This window comes from Dryas octopetala, chromosome 5, assembly GCF_963921425.1.
Source record: "Dryas octopetala chromosome 5, drDryOcto1.1, whole genome shotgun sequence".
NCBI lineage: Eukaryota > Viridiplantae > Streptophyta > Magnoliopsida > Rosales > Rosaceae > Dryas > Dryas octopetala.
The window spans coordinates 17,120,800-17,144,849 of NC_141370.1; the positions used below are offsets into that span (position 1 = coordinate 17,120,800).

General features: G+C 38.6%; 4 protein-coding genes across 4 annotated transcripts; 2 read left to right on the plus strand and 2 right to left on the minus strand.

Annotated features, from left to right (window-relative positions):
• The first annotated feature begins 188 nt into the window (after window positions 1–188).
• LOC147285062 (trimethyltridecatetraene synthase-like) lies at window positions 189–2,211 on the plus strand. The gene is made up of 2 exons (XM_086243162.1): window positions 189–1,087; window positions 1,187–2,211. The coding sequence occupies exons 1-2, from the start codon at window positions 191–193 to the stop codon at window positions 1,808–1,810; spliced, it is 1,521 nt and encodes a 506-aa protein (XP_086099288.1). The 5' UTR covers window positions 189–190; the 3' UTR covers window positions 1,811–2,211.
• Window positions 2,212–3,825: 1,614 nt separating this feature from the next.
• Window positions 3,826–6,095, minus strand: RIPK (Protein kinase superfamily protein). The gene is made up of 5 exons (XM_086243163.1): window positions 5,470–6,095; window positions 5,212–5,347; window positions 4,976–5,112; window positions 4,730–4,853; window positions 3,826–4,608 (listed from the first exon to the last, which is right to left on the minus strand). Exons 1-5 carry the CDS (start codon window positions 5,851–5,853, stop codon window positions 4,055–4,057), a joined length of 1,335 nt encoding a protein of 444 aa, XP_086099289.1. The 5' UTR covers window positions 5,854–6,095; the 3' UTR covers window positions 3,826–4,054.
• An 11,617-nt stretch (window positions 6,096–17,712) lies between these two features.
• Window positions 17,713–19,932, plus strand: LOC147285064 (thiol protease aleurain-like). The gene is made up of 7 exons (XM_086243267.1): window positions 17,713–18,105; window positions 18,217–18,332; window positions 18,642–18,715; window positions 18,805–19,069; window positions 19,154–19,285; window positions 19,398–19,533; window positions 19,631–19,932. Exons 1-7 carry the CDS (start codon window positions 17,793–17,795, stop codon window positions 19,666–19,668), a joined length of 1,074 nt encoding a protein of 357 aa, XP_086099393.1. The 5' UTR covers window positions 17,713–17,792; the 3' UTR covers window positions 19,669–19,932.
• Window positions 19,933–20,181: 249 nt separating this feature from the next.
• On the minus strand, window positions 20,182–22,763 carry LOC147285065 (Pentatricopeptide repeat (PPR) superfamily protein). Its single transcript, XM_086243266.1, has one exon. The coding sequence runs from the start codon at window positions 22,573–22,575 to the stop codon at window positions 20,785–20,787; it is 1,791 nt and encodes a 596-aa protein (XP_086099392.1). The 5' UTR covers window positions 22,576–22,763; the 3' UTR covers window positions 20,182–20,784.
• Between the last annotated feature and the right edge of the window lie 1,287 nt (window positions 22,764–24,050).

Here is a 24,050-nt window from a genome sequence, read left to right on the forward strand (position 1 = left end):
ATGGTTGACAAATATATAACACATTTAAAATGGTGGACACGGCTAGCTGCATTAATTTATAACGCATTCAAAATGGTTAGCAGATGCCAGATATCATATGGTAGCTACCTACTTCAAGGTTTCAACTATAAATACCTGCAAGATCCACATCAAAGTCTCCCCAGGACACCCACAGCACTCAGTCCCCATAATGGAGCTTCTTTGTTGGGCAGTTTTAGCCTTGGCTACTCTGGCTCTTCTCTCAAAACTCTTCTTTCCCCAAAGCCACGAACTAAAACTTCCACCAGGTCCAAAACCATGGCCAATTATTGGCAACCTCAACCTCATTGGCCCTCTCCCTCACCAATCCCTTCACAAATTATCCCAAAAATATGGACCCATAATGCAGCTCAAGTTTGGCTCCTATCCAGTGGTAGTTGCTTCATCTGTAGAAATGGCAAAGCAATTTTTAGAGACACATGATAGTGTCTTTGTCTCTAGACCTCAAACTGCAGCAGGCAAGTACCTTACTTATGACTACCACAACATCCTTTGGGCACCTTATGGTCCATATTGGCGCCAAGGCCGCAAATTTTTCCAGTCCCAGCTATTTAACTCCAAAAGACTAGAGTCCTTGGAATACATTCGTAATGACGAAATTGGTGGTTTTCTGTCACGACTCTATGCCATGTCAGGGAAGCTGATTGTGCTGAAAGAGCATCTCTCGCGCCTCACATTTAGCATTATGTGTAGAAGTGTGATTGGTAAGAAGTATTTTAGTGAGTCTGGATTTGAGTCTTCGGAAATGACACTCAAAGAGTTTCAGGAGGCCTTGGATGAGTCGGTGTTGATGAGTGGGAAATTTAATATAGGGGACTGGATACCATGGCTTAATTTTTTGGACTTGCAAGGGAATGTAAAGCGAATGAAGGCCATACACAAAACATTGGACCGATTTTTTGATTTCGTGGTTGAGGAACACAAGAGCAAGAAGGAAGGTGAGGAGGAATTTGTGGTGAAGGACATGGTGGATTTACTACTGCAGCTGGTGGATGATCCTGGTCTTGAAGTTAAGCTCACCCGAGACAGTGTCAAGGCTTTCACTCAGGTATATATATGCTTGAAAACACTTTAAATTTTCATATACTTTTCGCTTTTGCTGCTCTAACAATTGGTTCATCAATTATGTTCATTCAAACAATATTAGGACTTAATAGTAGCAGGCACAGATACCTCTTCGAGCCCTTTGGAGTGGGCAATGTCTGCACTCATAAAACAACCACGCCTCATCAAAAAGGCAACCGAAGAGCTTGACAGAGTGATTGGAAGAGACAGATGGGTGCAAGAGAAAGACATACCACAGCTTCCTTATATAGATGCTATTGTGAAAGAGACATTGAGGAAACACCAAGTTGCTCCATTGCTTGCACCACATCTAGCTCTTGAAGATTGCAATGTGGGAGGCCACGATATTCGCAAAGGAACTAGAGTGCTCATCAACACATGGAGCATCTCGAGAGACCCCTTACTATGGGATGCACCGGAAGAGTTTCGTCCGGAGAGGTTTTTAGGAAGGTCGATTGATGTGAAGGGACAAAGTTTTGAACTGCTGCCATTTGGTTCAGGAAGGAGGATGTGCCCAGGTCATACCCTTGGACTCAAAATGATTCAGTCTGGCCTAGCTAACATGTTACATGGTTTCAACTGGAAATTGCCTGAGAATATGAAACTAGAAGATTTGAGTATGGATGAAGTTTATGGATTGGTAACACCCCGGAAGATCCCACTTGTTGCAGTTGTGGAGCCTCGACTCCCAATCCACCTCTACTAATTATATTTGAAATGTATTAATGTCCTTGCTTTAAGTTTTCTTTTTCATTTGTTTAGTGTCCTAATATTATAATGGAATCAGAGTACGTAGCGAGGCTTTGTTTCAATAAAATGTATTATAATCCTCCTAAGTTTTTGATACAGTTTTGAGGTACTCCCATTTGGTTCTGGTAAGAGGACCTGCCCTTAATACAGCCAATTTGACGCTAATTGGTCTCTACAGGCTCTCTGGCTTGGCTAAGACATGGATTCAATGGAAATCACCTTAAATTAAGACCCTTTGGCCCTTATGATCATAATAAGTTTATGACAACAAGTTTATGATACCTTTTGATATGTTAGTCCTCCTCATCAATGTCCAGCTCCAACAACAAAGCAGGACTCAAGGTGTTTGACATTCTAAATTCCCAGCATAATTTCATTTATAATTAATATTGATGTTGAGGATTCCTCTAATTCATTATTAAATGATAGCCAAGGCTTGGACTTGTGTACATACATGAAAGGAAATCATGAAGATTTCATCTGTTCGGTTGGCAAGGAAGTTGCAGACCTGGATTTCGCATATTTATATCCAATATTTGTTTCACACAGCCACGTTCTGATTTTCATTTTTAGAACTTGAGCAAACAAAAGCAGGGGTTTAATGTTATCCATGGAAAGAATGGATCTTTTATTGAAATGGAATATTATAATGCTTCTTAGTGCCACCCCTATTGCTAATTTGTTGCAAGAATAATATGTCAGCAAAACTTTCGTGCAAGAATAATCAGATTAGAAATGGGTTAGTGGTAGCTAACAGGAATCAAAGAAAAAAAAAAGAACAACAACAACAAAAGTTGGTACTTGCCCACATTTGAATTATTTTTTGCGCCCCATTAGGAAGGCAAACTCCAATGCAGTTACTATTCATTGTTCAAAACAAAAGTTTGGTACTTTTAAGATTGAATTTAAGAAGCATGTCCTCACACAATCATTGTTAATTATTAGACTTGAGATTGTAAAGTGGCACCACACTATGCAACCAAGACTAGGCAACTTTAACAAGTCACTCTTTACATTAATGTGAATGTGAATGTGGGATTTCCATTTCTACTAGTATATATGGCTATGATTCCGGGTTTGAGTAGAAGTTTGGAGCTTTGGCTACAATTTTCTGTAATAATTCCTTGCACGTCTTTCCTATTATGGTTTAAGCAACCTTATCAAGCCACTCGGCACTTGCATGAGGCTCAACGAGGAGAAAGACCTTTGTGTAAGAGGGATAGCTGGTATGGCATAACTAGCACAGAGGAAGATTAATTAGTCCCAAATCTCAATATCTCAAACCTCCCTCCTTTATGTCGGTGATGTCACATCAATTATTCCGATTACGTGGAAGTTTTTCTCTCGTCACAATTTTAGGTGAAATAGGTTCTATGTGAGGTCACCATAAATGAGATACTTATTGCCTATTGAATATCATGGAAAGTCACATAAAAGATTGAGTTTAGCTTAACATACAACGTTTTTGTGGTAAGGGAATGCCCTCAGGGGATGGTGAATGAGGCACGTTTAATTTGAGGTATCTCTTTGACCAAATAAAAAAATATGAGTCATCCAATGATCCAAATGACCTTCAATTATTAAGAGGCTGCCACTTGCCACTGCCACTTTAGATATTATTTTTTATTTTTCATGATGAGTAAACAGTAGACTTCCTGCACATTGCATGGGTCAATGTTGTTGGTATTAGTTATTAAGAATCATGCATATATTTCATATGCCTCCAATCTTGATTCACATATAGTGTTTGTCATTTTTAGCTAAACAGACAAGGAAGAGCATCTCAAAACTGTGGATTGATGATTTGATGGTATCCCTCATTTTATGGAAAGAAAATGACAAAAGCTCATAAATGTCAGAATGAATATTTCATATTTCTCTACGCGTTAATAGATGATATTCACACTGCTAAGCTGTATTTGACAGTACTGTTTGAAAAAAGCATTTCTAAGATAGCGATTCATTCCCCCACTTTTTGACAATATACAAATGACCAAAGAGAAAAAAGTTTCTGAATTTGAAAGAATTAAATTAAGAGAATGAACATGGTTGGACAAAAGAATTAAGAAAAAAGCAAAACATGTCCTCCCACAAGAATTGTCACACTTGAGCCAAGTGTTACACTTATGCAGCCAAGGCAACTTTTGGCAAATCTCTATTTACAGTGTGTGAATGTGTGATTTATACATATTACACTACTCTATGCTCCCTTGCCTCTTTGGAGCAGGGGAGAGTTTAAGCCATTTCTGTGATTCTGGCGCAGCATATTTTCTGAGGTTGGTGACCTTAACTGATGATGCCTATGACCATTTTGGGGCTGGTGGTTTTGGGGATGTTGGTGGCCATTCTTTTTCTTCAATTCCTTTTGTGCATCAACTTCTTTAGCATCTTTAAGTGAATCAGACTCAGTTGGAACTGTGTACACAAAGGGTCCAATGGGAATGTCATCAAAATCCTTGAGGGGCTCTAAGGTCTTGACCACCTCACTCATTTTGGGACGTTGTTTCGGCCGGTGGCTCAGGCATTGATGAGCCAATGCAGCAGCCTTTCGGGCCCCGAGTTCCGAGTACTGGCCTTCGAGTCTCGGGTCCATGATTCGGCTGAGTTTTCGGGGTTCGTTCAGTAAAGGCCTTGCCCACTCTACAAGGTTCTGCTCTCTGTGAGGACGGTTCTTGTCCACGGATCTCCTTCCTGTCAGAATCTCCAAGAGTACCACTCCAAAGCTGTACACATCACTCTTCGCCGTCAAGTGACCTGAAAACAATTGAATTTCACAAAACAAATATAAGAATTTGTAGAGCCAATATACAAGAAACGAATCCAAACTTCATTCATTCAGCCTTTACTATCAATTTGAATTGGGTTGAATTAGTACCTGTCATGATGTATTCAGGAGCAGCATAGCCTTGTGTGCCCATGACTCGTGTAGAAACATGTGTGTCATCTCCTTCTGGACCATCTTTTGCAAGCCCAAAATCCGAGAGTTTGGGAGTATAGTCCTGGAAATGAGAAATTTATAAACGTTTAGTACTTTAAAAAAAAAAAAAAAAACAATTCCATGTTGTTGATGCTAATGGAATCTAAGCATTTACTCCTTGAAGAAACAGAGTGATACACTTACAGAGTCCAACAATATGTTTGAAGCTTTAAAGTCGCGGTATATAACTGGTTTCTCTGCTTCATGGAGAAAGGTAAGGCCTTTGGCAGCTCCAAGAGCAATTTTCATTCTTGTTGACCATGGCAGTGATGCTGAATACCCTGTACACCAAGAAAACAGACATTGAATTAGTAATTAAAAATTGAAATTAAGAATTCAAAAATGCAAAATTTGCAGAGAAAGAAAACAATCGAACTTACTTCTAAATAGTTGATTCTCTAAGCTGCCTCTTGGCATATGTTCATAAACCAGGAGCCTATGTTCATCTTCACAGCAATACCCTATGAGCTTCACAAGGTGTGGATGTCTCAATTGCCCAAGAAAGATCACCTCAGTCTGCATAAGAAAGAACAAGAATCATCAAAATCAGAGATTTTATTGAAGACCCAAGTGATGCTTCTATATGAAAACTTGAATTCATGTACAAAATGAGAAAATATGGTCCAAAAAGTACGCACCAGCCACTCCCTATGGCCCTGTGAGCCATCCAAGTCCAAGAGCTTGACAGCCACAGGCTGAGCCGCCAAACCAGGCCTAAGCTTGTCATCAATGAACCCTTTGTGCACTGGTCCAAACCCACCCTCTCCAAGAAAGTTGCTGGAGGAGAAGCTCTGTGTGATCAGCTTTAGCTCCCCAAGCGTGAAGATTTGAAGATTAGACCCTTTAAGAGATATGGAGAGGTCCTCTGAAAGTGTTATTGAGCTTGGGTTGCTCAAATCTGAGAGTGAAAGCCTTTGGAATGAGTTTTGCTTTGCTACCACTTTCTTGCTGCTCTTGGATGATGGGCTATCAGCCTTGTAGCACTTTGGGACAATACCCCATATGATTTTCTTGACTGTCATTGTTGATAAGCAGAATGTTTCAAACTTGTGCAGGTTTCTGAGATTGGAATCTATGAGTTCATTTGCTGTTGTTTTGGTGAAATGGTTTGGTTTATGAAGAAGAGATGGTGGAAATGAGCAATGGTATAGAAGACTTTTAAAGGAGAGGCCAAGGCCAAATATTCAAAATCACCAACTGCCCTCCAAACCAGACAAGCGAAAGAGGCCTGCAACTTCTTTCTATCAACCCCTTTGATTGTTTTCTTTATTTTTTGTAACATTCTTTGCATCATGTTATACAAAATGGAATGACCCCACCGTATTATTATTATATATTTATAAATTGCAGATTTTGGTGTTTTTATTTGATAAATGGGGAGATGGGTCTTTAGTCCACAATCCACATAGTTGGTTTAATATAAAATGACATGGCTATCCTCCTTGACCTTGACTTTTAGCATGAGGGTGAAAAATTTGAAAAAGAAACTTTGGTTTTGAGTGCTTGGAATGTTTGATTGAAAGCACAATCAAGAATTTGATATTTTCGTTTTCTAATGACAGATTTGTTTTCCGTCATCGGTTTAGATTATTAATGTAACCATTAGCAGCCTACCATTTATAAGTTAATTTACAAAATTAAGCAGCTGAAGAAGAACGTAGGGTTTCCCAATAGAACCAAAGGAATCCAGCTATGAGATTGACAACTTGTCAAGAGAAGAAAATCCAGCTATTTCACACTAAGGTATGAAATGGGCCAATAGGGTTTCCTAGTGGTTTAGACTTTAGAGTTTAGACTTGGTTAGGAAAAGGTTTGGTCTGCTTGCAATAAAGCTTAGCTTCTAGAACATTGGCCTCTCAAGAAAATGCATTATACCCAAAATGCCTATGATCTACAACCCTCATTGCGTCACCCTAAGGCAGTAGGTGATGACACAGTTCATGTTGTGAAGCAATGAATTGATGAGTCCTACCACGCATCTTTTCAAATACGGGCGCAAATACATTATACATGTTAATATTTGACTTAATTTAATCACTTAGATATTAAACTTTAACAGTAATATATTTTTTTCCATTCTCAATTAAACTCTCATATAAGATAAGATTGTATACATTACTCTAATTTGACTAGCTTCTCCAAAAACTTTAGAATAGAAGCATGTGGTGGTTTAATGGGGTTTTCCCTATGGATACAGATCAGGTGGTCATGATTCTTATATTGATCAGTTGACCTTATCGAGATCAAAAATGGGTCCCTTGTATGGTGGTTGAGGTGTCATGGTAACATTATGCTAAGCTTCTTGTTTATTCTTGTTTTAAACAAGTATTTGAAACAGATTAATTGGATTATTGTCAATGAACTAACTAGGACGACTCAATGTTTGTGTGAAAAGAAGCTTCGGTCGGCAGCTATACCTAGAATTATCCATGGAAAGGTGTCACAAGGTGAGGGACTAGGTGTGTAGGGAGTAGGGACAATGTCTCTGTCCTCACTTCACCAAAGTCAAGGGGCATTGTTGTCATTTGACTCATTTTATTTGGGACCAGAAAAGAAGGAACGACCATGTCATTGCCTTGTAGGCGTACGCTGATGGCAAAACGTAAAGGCCAAGCTTGAAGCTTGATAGGCAAGAATATAAGCCAAAAATGAGATGTTGATCAAATGACTATTGACTAGACAATTTCCATGATAATTAAAGGTAGTTTCGGTTAATTATAAGAACATCGTCTTCTTTGACTTTAATTATATGGGTAAAAGAAAAAAATAAGTAGCATAAAAAATGTGTTCAATAAATTGGTTAAAAATGGAATGAGATGGGGTTAAAAATGGAATGAGATGGGACAAGGATTGAAATTAAAAACAATATTATAAAAAGGTGATGGGCTGCTAAGCTAATGATGGCGAAACTTTTTTTTTTTAAATAATTAATGTTTCCTAATTAAGCCGCCTAGGCAATGATCGCATCTGCTCCATCAAAGGATTAAGGCACCTCATAAAGAAATTATTTTGTATAATCGATACACTGTAATGTAATATAATTAACTTATGTATTAAAATATAGGTAAATATTATTAATATTATATTATAGAGAAAATTACAGATTTGGTCCACTTACTTTATAGCTAGTTCAATTTTGGTCTATGATCTTTTTTAAGTTCGATTTTGGTCCACTTATTACTTAACTTGTTCGGTTTTGGTCCATTCCGTCTATTTTAGATGGATGCCGTTAATTTGAGGGGTAAATATATAATTTTCTCATAAAAATTTATAAAATAAAAAAAAAACAAACAAAAATAAATAAAAAAACTTAAACCAAACCAGCTACTACTATCTTCCCCAGCCCTTCCCAACCACCTACACCCCCACCCAACCTTGCCTCGGCCCCCGGCCCCCGCCCCCTCGCCCAACAACACCCAACTAGGCCAGCAACCGCCGCCACCACTCCCCCACCCAACCCAAATCTGAGAGAGATGGCCAGATCGAGAGAGGGAAGAGAGAGAAAGGAGGTCAGGGAGGGGGAAGAAAGAGAGAGAGAGAGAGAGAGAAGCTTAGGGAGGGTAATTTATCCATGCGTGCTGCCACCTTTCCGCTAGTTCACCTCCACGCGCAACAACTCCACCGCCATTTCTCTTCTCTCTGCATGGCGCCACCGCCGAGCTCACTATCGTTGAAGCCCAGCCACCTTCGCGCAGTACCCAAGCCTCCTCGAGCATACTAGTCCGACTTGAACTAGCTCACTGCACCTCTGCTCGCTTCTAAGCCAGCAACTACGCCGGCCTCTGTAGACAACATCCAGCCTGCGTCGTTGGTGCGTCGCACCATCGTCGAGCTTCCTCTATCTGCATGGGGCCACCAGTTTCCTACGCCACGCATCTGCTGGCTCACGCCACCTCCAGCAAATCAAAAAATTATGCCATCGTGCCACGCCGAACTCATTTTCCTCCAGCTAGTTTGCAGCCCAGCCCCGCTGGGATCATTATCCCCGGCTTGGCCCCCAAACAACTCTGCCGAGTCCTCTTGCTTGAGCTGCCACCGTCGCTGCCAAAAACAGCTCGCAAAACCCAGAAGATCACCAACCCGATCGTACTCGACCTAACTCGACTCGCGCAGCTCAGTTGCACTACCCCGGAGTTTTTCTGCCCCCAGCCAATCTTACCGCGGCGCGCCACCTTAAAGAAGTCCCTACACCTACCAGCTTGCAGCCAAGAGCCCAGCTACGCGAGCCTAGATCCAGGCCCACGCCGAGCTCCACTTGCGTCAGAGCTTTCTCCGTTGCCTAGCCCGACCAGCCTGAGCGCCAGAGTCCTTCCGTACGAACTGCCATGGTCGCTGCACCTTACATATTTTTCCGGCAAGGGGGCGGGGCCTGGAATGCGTTGGATGGGGGTGGTGGTGGTCGGGCAAGGCTTGGGCCTAGGAAGGGGTTTTTGGTTTTGTTTTAATTTTTTTTGTTTGTTTTGTTTTTATTTTAATTTTATTTTATAATTTCTTATGAGAAAATTATATATTTGCCCCTCAAATTAACAGCATCCATTCAAAATAGACGGAATGGACCAAAACCAAACAAATTAGATAATAAGTGGACCAAAACCGAACTTAAAAAAGATCATAGACCAAAACTGAACTAGCTATGAAGTAAGTGGACCAAATTTGTAATTTCCTCTATATTATACTAATATAAACATGTCATAATATGATCTCTCATTTCCTTTTCCCAACTTAAAGTTCCAAGACCTTTCAATATTAGGCTTTTCTAGGAAACCTATGAGTGGAACTCATTGATGTGCCCAATCACACTTGGACACATGTCTTTTTTTTTTCTTAATTGTTAAGTTTTTGTCTTTTTTTCTTTCTTAATTGTTGGAATGGTTACACTACTTTAATGAGTTAATTACACTTACACCCTCTGAAGTTTATCGTCTTTTCACATACACCCCCTGAGGTTTTAAAACTGTTACATATAACCCCCTATAGTAAGACGAAAATGATGAGAAATTATGCAAAAAAACATGCTAAGGGATTAAATAGCCTAATAAGATTATTCAAGGTGTAAGGTCCAACCTGAATACAAATATTTTCTTTTTTATTTATTTTTTTTTCTTGTAGGGGGTTATATGCAACAGTTTTAAAACCTCAGGAGGTGTATGTGTAATTATTGAAACTCCAGGGGTGTATGTGAAAAGACGATAAACCTCAGGGGGTATAAGTGTAATTAACTCCTACTTTAATACACCTAATAATTTTTCCAACTGATGATACATTAATACCCACTTAAGTACACAATTTTGTACTGCACACAATTTTGAAATTACCATGGTACCCATAACCCATCAAATATATGGTTTACTTATATTCATGCATCCATACACAACACAATGTATAATGATCACGTGAGTAAACTATTATATGTTATTAGTATTGTTTTAGATGGTCAAGAATTAGAATGGACAAACATATCAAACTACAACTACCCTACCTTCTCTATGGAATTTTACCAAACTACCAACACACAATTAAAATTCTTGAACTCTTATGCACATTGTTATGTGTTACACATTGACTTCAATTTTTCTTCTCATGTATGGTAATTATAGAAAATGAAATTTATTTATGGTCAAAACAGCCCTATGGATAATTGGCCCACTTGGAGATATTTAATAATTAATATTGAATGAACCACCCAATACAATAATTTCAATGGTTGAAACATGTTCATTATGTATATAACAAAGGGCTATGCCGCTTTGCCAAGCGCTCGGCATTGTAAAATTAGGGCTGCCCATCGGTCGGTTCGGATCGGTATTGAGGCTTACCAAACCAAAACCAAAAAATTCGGTATTTTTCGATTTCGGTATTTTTTGGTTTCGGTATTTTTTGGTTCGGTAATTTTTGGTAAATTTCAGTTTTCGGTTCGATTTCGGTAATTTTGGTATCGGATATTTTTGGTTCATTTTCGATTTACTTCGGTATATCCTCGGTTCATTTTCGGTTTACTTCGGTATATCTTCAGTTTATTTTCAGTTTAATTATAATAATACTAATTATTATATACTAATATAAATTAAAATTTAATCAAATATGATACATAAAATATAATGTTTGATGAATATATATTTGCACGAGAAATATTAGTAGTTTATTATAGTACTAGTATTTTACCCTAGTAATAATATATACTAGTATAATTAGTTTAATAATATGTATTAGTACATATCCTATTAATTTAGTATGTATATATACCGATAAATATGAGTGTATATATATATATATGCATTACTTATCTAAATATGAGATTTTTATTTTCCTAAAAATAATAACATTTACTTTATTAGAAAATGATTCTATCTTAACTCACACTTTTGATAATATTAATATGATAACATTATACAATTATATTTTTTTATAGTTGTTTAAGATATTAGTAGTTTAATATTTATTATACCACTAACATAATAGTATTATATAAGCATATATAACTAAATTTCGGTAATTGTTTCAGTTTTTTCGGTAATAATCGATTCGGTTTCTTTCGGTAATAATTTTCGGTAATCGGTCGGTTTACCAACTTTTTTCGGATATTTTCGGTTTCGGATTTTCGATTTTCGAATTGTGAAAATCGGTATACCAAACCAAAAAAATTCGGTCGGTAGTCGGTCGGTTCGGTAAAAACCAAACCAAAGGGCAGCCCTATGTAAAATGCATTCAATAAATTCAAAAATGGATGGACTTATCATACCGATAAAAAAGTGGATTGGTGATGTAGAACAAATAACAGAACGGTTCATGCAACAACTCGACCGTCAGAAGGCCAAGAAAAGAAACAAGTTTCAGCCCGGCCCAGTGTCAGAAATGGGCCCATGATATACCGATTCGAAGGGAACGACGAGATAAATTCAATTCATTTAGGGCTTCAAGTAAGTAATTTAGTGTTTTTGAATAAATTTTCTAAATTGCACTTTATTTTTATTTTTATTTTCATTTTGAATTTCGAACGTTTAGAGTTCTGAACGTATTTAAACAATTTTTTTGGCTGTTTGTAACATTTATTATTATTATATTCAATCAGAAAACTTTGAGATTTCTCTCATTTCTGTGGTAAATTCTAAATTCTTTCTTAGAGTTTTTTTCTAATCTCTTTTAATTGCATGTTACGCTGCGTGAATTGGCTAAATGAATATACATATGATGTAGAGTGTAAAGCGAGTAGCTGCTTCGTCAGTTCAACCACCAGAGAAAACTGCACTCTTAATCCTGCAGAATGGAAGTTTTCTTGGTGGGCTAGTCTGACCTTTCAATGAAACCGAGTATTGCTATAGGCTATAGAGCAAACGTGTGGTGCAAACTTTGTTAGGCAAGAAGATCTTTTATATTTAAGGCTTTTAAGCACGATGGCCAAAAAAAAGGCTTTTAAGCACGGAACATACATATATATATATAGACTATATAGTATAAGTGTAGACGATCTAAACACGCAGGCAGTGAAACTGTTGTATTCAACTGGGTCAAAGGTCATCAATCATATCCACCAATGGCCTATTTTTTATGAAGAATAATGCAAGCTGGATTTGGTCTGTAATCCTCTCTTTGATTTTGTTAACCGTGTGAGGAGCAGTCAGCAATTTGGCAATGTGTACGTACGTTTGCAACTTAATTAATTTGTGTGCAAGAAGCCAAGAAGTAAGAAACTAAGAACCCTCCACTCAATGCCTTTTCTTTTTCAAGAAAAAGTGGGATATTATGTTTTAGTCTTTTAGAGTGCGAGTGATGTGGCATATATATAAATATAACAGTATTTTACTATATATATATCACTCAGAATGATGAAGCGATTACTGTGCATGACATCATTTGTCTGGTTCGGGGGTTTGAATCTGTCGATTAGTAGTAAGTAGGAGTAGGAGTAGAAGAAAAAGAAAGAAGAAGGGAGTAGGTGATATATATATATAAAAGAAAGGACAACCCTGTATAATAATATGTGAAATATGTTAAAGAAATATTTCACATTTAAAAATAAGCTTTGCTTAGTCATTTATAAAAAGTTGATTGTTTTTACTTTTTGTTAACTAATTTTGGGTTGAATGTTTAATATTTTTTATATTATTTTCAAGTGCCAAGCCTAACAGTTATATGTGCTTCCACAACACATATATGAGTGTGTTAAGAGTAAGATCCCACATCAATAAAATTGATGTTCTTAAAAATAAAAATTGAGAAAAAATAATTAAAACAATAAGCATTTTTATTCGAAAAAAAAAAGAAAGAACAATAAGCATTTTCCTTAAATAGAAACCCTTTACCGTCACAATAAACCCATAAATTAGAAAGAAAACAAAAAAAGGAAGTCCGTGGGTTGAACTAATTTGGGCTTCCTGGAAAATGGACAATGAAAGAAAAAATTGGGCTTCCTGGTTTCGGTTGGGTTCATGGTAATTAGTGTGAATGCAGACATAGGAGTACCCTTGAATGTCCCCGAGACTAAGGCCCATATCTGGGTTCTGCTATAATATTGGGCCTCTCTTCAAACATTGAGCTTGCCACAAGCCCACAATGAGGTTTAGCATTTTTAAATGGAGTGTTGCTATTTAAAAACCCATTTTCCTCTCACTACACGCCTTTTTGTCACCTCACACCTTTTTTTTTTTTTTTTTTCAAATTTCTCAAAACACACCCCCAAAATGTATAAAATACCCTCATCTACACACCAAAAAAAAACCTAAAACTCAAACAGCCTACCCCTGACGCCGACCCATCCCCGATGCTGACTCCAGCCTCCCTTCCTATTTCCTTTTTCCCTTTCTCTCCTCTCTCCCCTCTCTCTATTTCCCTCTTTCTCCTCTCTCTATTTCTTTCTCTGGCTTCTTACTGTCCCTCGACCTCACCTTGCGTCGTTGCTGTGGTCGGCGACCTTGCCGGCCTCCAGACCGGCTTAGATCTGCAGCAAATCAGAGAGACAAAGGAGAGAAGGGTGAGAAAGGCTGAGAGGAGAGAGGGAAAAGGACAGAAGGAAGCAGAGAGAGTGAAGGGGAGGTCGGCTGTCGACCGCTGATTTGGAGGCTGACAAGCTCGTCGACCCTTACATATGATCGGAGATAATGGGAGAGATAAGCCAAATAGGGAAAGGGAGAGATGAGAGAAAGATGAAAGAGACAAAGAGGGAATGAGAGAGAATGAGAGGTCGTCGGTTTGAACCGTCGAAGATGGTGGGGTCGGGGTGGGTCTGGACTTGGAGGTGATGATGGGTGGTTTTGTTATTCTGAGATTTAGTTAAGGTATTATGGTCATTTGAGTTAGGGGTTAGAATTGTAATTTAATAAAGAGATAATTAGACTTAGGTTTTTTAGAAAAATAGTTTTTAGATGGAGACCGGGAGGGTTTTAAATTTATAAGAAAATCATTTTAATTCATAATAAAATCCTTTCCCGATTTGAATGGTATTTCTCCTTATTTGAAGGGTTTTGCCCTTTCTAGGGTGTAGAGTGGACTTTGTAAATACTGCATGTTAGGTTTTAACTCCGAAAATCTTGGAGTTAAAAACTAACATAAAGCCGTCAAAAAAGAAAAATAAAAGAACTTAATTAAAAACCCTAAATTACTACCAGTCTTAGTCTAAGAAGGCTCATAAAATGGACTGGACTGAACTCTAACTCTGTTTAATAAATGATAAAGATATATATGTGTGTAGTGAGAGGAAAATGGGTGTGTAAATAGCATCACTCTTTAAATAAAGGCTATAAAACTAGCTAGCTCCAACCAAAAAAATAATAATTAAGCTAGTTAAACAAATTTAGTCTAAATGATTATAATCTTTAATTTTTTATACTTTATAATAGTATGAAGTATGATGGCATCTCTTCTTCTGTTTGATTCCCGAGAAGTAGCTGAACATAGTTAATTTTATATGGTGAAAGAAAAAGAGACTAAAATATCGTATGGATAGTTTGAAAGAGAGAGAAACTCAACATATCATAAAGGATTTCAGGATTTTGAATATTCTAATAGTCCCAACTTTTGAACTTATAATATTACATCCACATACGTACTGACATACATTCACCGAATAATGAAGATTCTCGTTATCATATGTTATTTTCAAACCAGCTACTGGACAAAAAAAAGGTTGCCACTTGAATCTAGACTGATGAAATGGATGAATTCAAATTATTCACAAATTACAAATTATTCAAATATTACAAATTACAAATTATAAATTACAAAATTAAAATTACAAAATTAAAATTACAAAATTAAATTATTCAAAATTACAAATTACAAATTATTCACAAATTATTTGGGTATAAAAATTAAAAATTATTCAAAAGTATTTCTCACAAGATATTTATAAAAATTATTTTACAAATATTTGGGAGCTAAATTATCATTTATGAGAGATTGGTTGGGCAATATTTATTTATGAGCAAATTACAATTTAGTACCTCAACTTTACATGTTGTTTCAACTTAGTACCCCAACTTTAAAAACTTGCAAAAAAGTACCTCAACTTTCATTTTGTATCAAAATAGTACCTTCGTTATTTTTTCTGTTAAATAAACCGTTACCTGCTGACGTGGCAGAGGTATTTTCGTCATTTTTTCTAAATTTAAAAAATAATAATATTTTTAAAAAAATTTAATAAAAAAATAATTAAAATTTCTTAATTTCATTAAAAAAAAAAAAAACAACATTTCCCATTTCCCCAACCATCCCCCCCTCCCTTCCCCGCCCCCACCCATCCCCTCCCTCCTCCTCCTCGCCCCCACCCAGCCAGCCCCAAAACCCATTTATTATCAATTCATCATTTTCATACTAGACTACTAGTACACTGTAAATCTCCAACCAACATTACCCAACAAAAAAGAAGAGGGAAAAACAACCCACTAAAACAAAAATGAAGAGGTACACCAAATAGCAGTGGTTTATTGTTGTTGTGAAAGTAATAGATAGTTTTGATTTTCAGTTGATGGGTTTGAGGTCCATGATGCTGGTGAGGTTGGGGGCATAAAGCTTGTAGACGATGGCCTGCCTCTGAGCGACCTCCAACTGGGGAGGGGGTGCGACGAGGTGCGACGGTGCTGGGGCTGGTGGGGAGGGGGTGCGACGAGGTGCGACGGGACTGGGGTGGGAGAGAGGGTGGGTCGAGGCAGGGAGAGAGGGAGGATGGCTGGGGGCGGGGAGGAGGAGGAGGAGGAGGGAGGGGATGGGTAGGGGGAGTGGGGGGCTGGCTGGGTGAGGGCGGGGAGGAGGAGGGAGGGCATGGGTAGGGGGAGTGGGGGGCTGGCTGGGTAGGGGCTGGGGGGCTGGCTGGGTGGGGGCGGGGAGGAGGAGGGAGGGGATGGGTGGGGGGAGTGAGGGGCTGGCTGGGTGGGGGCGGGGAAGAGGAGGGAGGGGATGAGTGGGGGGCTGGCTGGGTGGGGGCGGGGAGGAGGAGGGAGGGGATGGGTGGGGGGCTGGCTGTGTGGGGGCGGGGAGGAGGAGGGAGGGGATGGGTGAGGGGCGGGGAAGGGAGAGGGGGATGGCTGGGGAAATGGGAAATGTTGTTGTTGTTTTTTTTTTTTTTAATGAAATTAAGAAATTTTAATTATTTTTTATTAAATTTTTTAAAAATATTATTATTTTTTAAATTTAGAGAAAATGATGAAAATACCTCTGCCACGTCAGCAGATAACGGTTTATTTAACGGAAAAACTAACGGAGGTATTATTTTGATACAAAATAAAAGTTGAGGTACTTTTTTGCAAGTTTTCAAAGTTGGGATACTAAGTTGAAACAACATGTAAAGTTGAGGTACTAAATTGTAATTTGCTCTTTATTTATAGTCAATAGCTTTTGTGTAATATTCTCAAGCACTTGTTCAATGATTGTTAGTCAACATTATTTTTCAACCATTAGCCCTAACAATTAGTCAAAAGACTTATAAGAAAATACATTATTATCTCTCTAGCCCTCAATTTTACCCCAACAAAAAACATTATTATACTTTTAGACAAAAATAAATTAAAAAGTAAGTATGTCTTTGGGGAAGAAGTTTTAAATTGCAAAGAATTTTAAAGTGATGAGATTTAAAATTGGAAAAGAGTCTTTTTTTTTTTTTTTTTTTAAGTTGAGTTAATTTAGCACCATACAAGTATAACCTTTTTTTGGTTATATGGCCAAGATACAAGTATAACCTTATCACGTAAATTATCCATTTAATATTTCATTGGTCCACAGAGGTAGTCGAATTCCATTTGATTGGCCCAATTCACCTTGATATTTCCATTTCAGCTTTTTTGATTGATATTGACTGTGAATGGCGATTTATACTAGCATAATAAATATCCACCTTCCCTTTGGTTTGTTTTGTGACTTTTGTCCAACATCATTTTCATAGAGTCCCATGCCTCTTGCCATCTTTTGTTCTTTTGCAATTGATAATGCATCATTTTTCTTTTATTCAATAATTAATAGTGCATTCCAAGGCTTTCTTAAGGCATGGACAAAATAATCGTGGTAGTTGAATCCATCAACCCCAATAAAATATGAAAAAAAGCAGGTTCAATTATTGAAGGTATAGAGAATAAATATTAGACAAGTCATAATAAATATTTTTACCAACTAATTATTTTCTAATTGATTATTCTTCTAGTAATAAGTAATAACTGAAAACTAGTGTGGTAAAAATAAAAAGAAAAACGGAAATGCTTTATAATAAAAACGTTATAACAGAAAAAGGGTTTTGCCAATTGCCACCACAAGAAAAATGCAAAAAAGCTGCAGTCATCCGGTACGTCAACAATGCGCTCTACGTAGAAAAGTGGACAAGGCACGCAGGCCGAGTGACGTGGCAAACGTTGATTGGTTAGGGTAGTCCAATAAAAAGGGTGCAAATAATAACAATAATCACCATCTCTCCTGAGTCCTAACCTCGACATACCGAACAGAACATATTCCGTCTTCCGGAGAGCAACAGGAAGAGCAAAACATGGCTCGGGCGACGCTGGTCTTGTCCGTCTTGGTTTTGGCGGTGATTAGCTGCGGCGCGGCAGCATCGAGGTTCGAGGAGTCGAACCCGATCAGGTTGGTATCGGACGGTCTCCGTGAGCTGGAGAGCCAGGTCCTCCAAGTCCTCGGCCACTCGCGCCACGCGCTCCGATTCGCTCGCTTCGCTCACCGGTTCGGCAAGAAGTACGAGAGCGCCGACGAGATGAGACTGCGCTTCGAGATTTTCTCCGAGAATCGGAAGCTGATTCGATGCACCAACAGGAAGGGCTTGCCATACACTCTCGCTGTTAATCGTAATTACAGTCAACCTTCATTTTCATTTTTATTTGTTTTTTCTAAATAAAAATAAGTAAATAAATTTGTGTAGCTACTACTAAATAGTAAATACAAGTAATTTTGGGCAGGCTTTGCTGATTGGAGTTGGGAAGAGTTCAGAAGACACAGGTTGGGAGCTGCTCAGAACTGCTCTGCCACCACAAAGGGCAACCACAAGCTTACTGATGCTGTTCTTCCTGAGACGGTAACTACAGCCACCTTTAAAAAATATTATGTGTGACGAGAAACACTTTCATGTAACGTTTGTTTGCAATATTGTGTCTATATAGTAACACCATATGGTAACACCACATGACATATCAATGAGTGTTCAAAATTTGTTCAAGCATAATTTTATTGTGTATTGAGGCATTAGACCATGCAACGAATTACAAAGTGACCCACTAAGCCAAATTATTGATTTTAACCTGTGTGTTTGGAATTGATTATGTATTAATAAATCTTAATGGTCTCAAATTGTTGTATTAATGTTGTTCCTTGGCTGTATGTACAGAAAAACTGGAGAGAAGAAGGCATAGTCAGCCCAGTTAAAGATCAAGGTCACTGTGGATCTTGCTGGACATTCAGGTAATTAATTAATTAGCTAAATTCAAATATACCTATATCAATCATTTGTCATGCTTCTAATCTTTAACATATGTATATGCTTGATGCAGTACCACTGGAGCTCTTGAGGCAGCTTATGCACAAGCATTTGGAAAGCAAATCTCTCTCTCTGAACAGCAGCTTGTGGACTGTGCTGGAGCTTTCAACAACTTTGGCTGCCATGGTGGGTTGCCATCTCAGGCCTTTGAGTACATCAAATACAATGGTGGTCTTGACACAGAGGCTGCATATCCCTACACCGGAGATGATGGTGCTTGCAAATTCTCTGCCCAAAATGTTGGTGTCCAAGTCCATAGCTCTGTCAATATTACCCTGGTAAGCCTAATGGGACTAAAATACTTTTGGGATGCTTATTTCAAGGATTAGCTTGTAATCCTTGTAGACAATATAATTATGCAGGGTGATGAAGAAGAATTGAAGCATGCAGTTGCATTTGTGCGGCCAGTCAGCGTGGCATTTCAGGTGGTCAGTAGTTTCCGATTTTACAAGTCCGGAGTTTACACCAGCGACACATGTGGCAGCACTCCCATGGTGAGTATTTGTTTTTCTTGTGGGAAATGGTTTAAGAGCTAGCCATCAAATGCTATACGTGCTTGTCAAATTAAATGTTTTCAATTCCTAACCTCCTATTTTGTTTTGGCAGGATGTGAACCATGCTGTTCTTGCAGTTGGGTATGGCGTGGAAGACGGTGTCCCATTCTGGCTCATCAAGAACTCATGGGGAGCAAGCTGGGGCGACAATGGCTACTTTAAGATGGAGTTTGGGAAGAACATGTGCGGTAAGTTTTCCGGCCAATATTGGAGTGCTAAATAAATGTGAATTATGTTTTGCATTGCAGCTTCTTACTGATATTGATGATGATGATTTGGATGCAGGTGTTGCAACTTGTGCATCATACCCGGTTGTCGCTTAAGTCGATAATGGAAGAAATGGTGGCCTTGTTGTTGTGGATATGTAATACAAAATTCATCTGTGTTTCAGTCTGGGATGTAGTAGGTTTCCAGTTTCCAGCTTTAAGATGAAGGGTCATGGCTTAATGGTGATTGTAATGTTTCAGTCTTGTTGCACAAAATAAGATTTAAGACTGTACTTATTTGTAGACAATGTATTATTGTAATGTAAAACAACAAAGACCTTGTTTAAATTCTCTGTAAAATGGTGACATCAGGAATCTTCCCGTTACACCAAAAAAGATAACAATGTACTATTGTACTCCAATTGAATACTTGGTATTGCTTGTTCTATTTGGGTCCAATGAACTCTGTTAAATCGTCTTTCGTATGATCAACCACCGCAAATCCCAATCCAATTAGATACTTTGGTTCACTACTACCATTTTATGCATTGCTCGAGATTCAACATGATATTCTTATATCCAATTGCAACAACTGAAACTGAAATGTGAAACTAAACTTAAAGTAAAAAGAAAAGAAATAACAACTCAGTATTTTGGTAAATCATTAGCAACAATGAAACTCATACAACAGCATCTTACTTACCATTACTGGAGTAAAGGCTGTAATGCAACGCATTGTGGCAATGATTTTCATAATTTGGGCGAATCATTTGTGGATCAACAATATAAACCAAGAAACAAGCAAATCACCTTTTGATATATAGAAACTTGCTGATTTTTTTAAGTAATTAACATGAACAAGCATACACAAGATGTATTCTATGGCAAAGTGATTTGTTGAGTTTATGAATCTCTGTAATTGCTCTCTCCCACCTACCTTTGCCTTGACATGTCACTAGATGATAGTGGGCTGAAAAGTTGGAACAGGAACAAATAAAGCCATGGGGAAGGCAGGGCCGGCCTATTGAAGAATTTTATGATTGTGCGGAAGTTGTATGGCGAAGCTAATATAGTTTCAACTGAAAATGAGTATGGACAAAGTACTTACTAGTTGTCCGACTCATCAGTGTCACAAACTGAGCATGTTTCATTTGGTACTCGATGTGCAACTGGGGAAGGACCTTGTCCATCCACCGGAACCATTCCAATTCCACTTTCATGGTAGACCTTCAATCAAACAGCCACTGGAATTTCTGCATTTGCTCTCAAATGATCAGTTTTTCCTAAAGGTGGCATACCCAAATTCAGGTCCTTATATGCAGTTTGCTTAATGCGATGGGCTTCATTAGGCATCCCAGCCTTCACGAGGCAAGATATCAAAGAATCTATGGTGATTTTGTCTGGGGCACAACCAACGGCCAGCATCTTGTTAAAATTGCCAATTGCCTCAAACATTCTCCCTTTCATACAATTCCCTAGTATGAGAATGGTAAATGTAACTTTATCAGGCCTACATCTCTTCTCTTCCATCTCTGCCACAATCACATTTGCCTCATCAACATTGCCAGCCTTGCAGAATCCATCTATCACAGGGTTATATATAAAAGGTTTTGGAACAACATCACTCCACTTTAATTGCCTCACAAAATCACGTGCGTCGTTTAGTCTATTCTCCTTGCACAAAGCATTAATAAGGACAGAGAAAGTATACCCACTTGGAGACACATTTTTTGCATTCATCTCATGCCAGAGCTTTAATCCCTGGCTCAGATGCCCAGCTCGACAATAGCCGTCAATTAGGGAAGTGAAAGTGATGACATCCGGACGATAACCATTGAAGAGCATTCCCTCATACATAGCAATTGCAGAGCCCATGTTGCCAGCCTTACCAAATCCATCGATCAGTGCATTAAAAGTAAATGCACTTGGGCTAACTCCAGAATTAATCATCTCATCAAAAAGAACAGAGGCCTCCTCCATTCTGCCCAACTTGCAATAGCCTGATATGACTGACGTAAAACTTATAACATCCGGTGAAAGTTCACTTCTTGACTGAACCTCCTTAAGTAAATCACACCCTCTATCCACCTCATTAGCCCTACAAAGTCCATTAATTAGTGTGTTATATGTGACAACATCAGGGGAACAACCAAAACTCCCCATATCACTGAAAAACTCAAAAGCCTTATCAATTTCTCCAACTCTGCATAAACCTCGAATTAGAATATTGAAAGTCCAACTATCTGGATGACAATGCGACCCCATATGCTTTCTAAATAAGCAAACAGCCTCATCTACTTGATTCTGTTTAACCAACACATTGAACAAGTTATTGTAAACAAAGGGAGACAATCTAATCTCACCACACTGAACCTCATCAAGAAATTTCTCGGCCTTATCTAACTTACCCGTTTGAGCATACGACGATACCAAGAGTTCTACAATCGAATCATCGGGGGTGTGCCCGTCACTCCTCATGCAATCAAATACCAATTTAGCTGAATCCTGAAGACCCATTTGACATAAAGACCTCAAAAGAAAATTGTAGGTCCGTACACTATGATTAATACTCAAACTGACCCTACTGAGCTCAAAGAACTTCAACCCCAATTTGGGACTGTTCAACCGTCTAATAACCTCGAAAGCAATTGAAGGAGTCAAGTTCTTACTAAGATAACCCAAGTAAGAATCCAAAGAATGCGACCGAACGAAGAGAGTGCAAACAGCCTTAACAAACCAAGCCTCGGGATTTAAGATTACCTCTCTGTCGTGAAACGTGCGAGGTCGAGCTCCTCCGTGGGCAAGACTATGGAAATGGGCAATGGCTATCTTGGAGGCTCGAACCAAGTAGATGGGACGGGCTGTGAAGAACAAGAGGGTCATCCGCACCGCCACGCCATCAGTTGGCTCAGCGTTGCTCTCGTAGATATTCTCAATCACAATCCTTGTTTGGGTTTGACCCGAATTTCTTATGGCTCGCCCGGAAATCGGATTGGGTTTTGGGTTGGGATCCTTAATCTTCATGGAGAGGATGAAAAACCCAGTGATGGAAGCATAGAAAACCAAACCTTCATGGACCTTTTAGACCATGTGATGGTGAAAATAATCAGAGCAATACGCAAACGATGAAATGAACGAACACCCAGAGAGCAGAAAAGGGGGATGAAGCTGATATTTGATTCATTTGCGATGATGATTCGAAAGAGGATTCGTTTTTCTGATCCTGTCTGTGATGGTCACTGCCTTAGGGTTTTTCTCCTGTGGCTTGGAGTCGGAGCTTTTCTCACCGGCCCGTCAAGATAAGATTACCCATTATAATACTTGGGCTGTGGCTGATCGGCCCAAAATGGGCCAAGTGGGCTTAGTTAAAGCCCAGTATAGAGCCAAAAAAACATCAAGCGAGCTAATTTTTTTTGGCCATTCAAGTGAGCTAATTTTAATAATAATAACTAACGATAAATTCTAAAGAGATTCCCTCAATTTGTTCAATTGGAAAAATTATTTTGTATAACTGATATATTGACATGTGGTATAACCAATTTATGTGTTATAATATGAGTGGATATTATTAATACTATATTCTATTAATATAAACACATCATCCAATAATACTTGAATTGGTTATACCATATGACAATTAAGAAATTATTTTGTATAACTGATATATTGACACGTGGTATAACAAAATTATGTAATATATCTATAATTTTTTGCTCAATTGAGTCCCACCCCTTTAAAATTCATTTTTACTCCTTAAAGAAAAATTAAAAAACAAAACAAAACCCTAATCACACCCTCCCACTCTGCGGTTGGTCAATCATCTCCACTCCTCTTTCTTCAGACCCACTTTTTTGTCAAACTTAAAGGTCAGCAAAGTACCTTCCTTATGTTTGATAAGAAGATGGGTTTAAAAAAGAGAAGGAAGGACAAATAAAGAGAGAAAGAGAGAGGGAATGAGGGTGGAGGGGAGGTGGCCGGCCAAATAGTGGGGCCATCGGCCATCGAGAATGAGAGCGGCCGGTGGTGGAGTGGAGGGACCTAATGTGTGGGGCTGGAGTTTTTTTTTTTTCATTAAGGCCAGTAGGAAATTACAATTTTGGGGGTCAACTTAACAAAGAGGGCTGCTATTTGCACACCTTTTTTTTCTTTTTGCACACCCTTTTTCTCTTTTTTTCTCCTACACACCCCACACACTTACTTCAAATTCAAAATCTCTCAACACACACCCAACCCATTACTAAAATACCCTCATTTCATTACACACTCTTCTTTCTTTTCCTCTATTTTTTCTCACGTTCACACCCCCCTCCCCCTGTTTTTTTTTTTTTTTTCTTCTTCTTCTCCAGCCAGCCAGCCAGCCCCTCCACCCAACCAACCCAGCCCCTCAACCCCCTCACCCGACCCAGCCCTCCCTCCCTCCCCCTCCGGCCTCCCCCCTCCACCCAACCCACCCCTCCCTCCCTCCCCCTCCGGCCTCCCCCCTCCACCCAACCCACCTA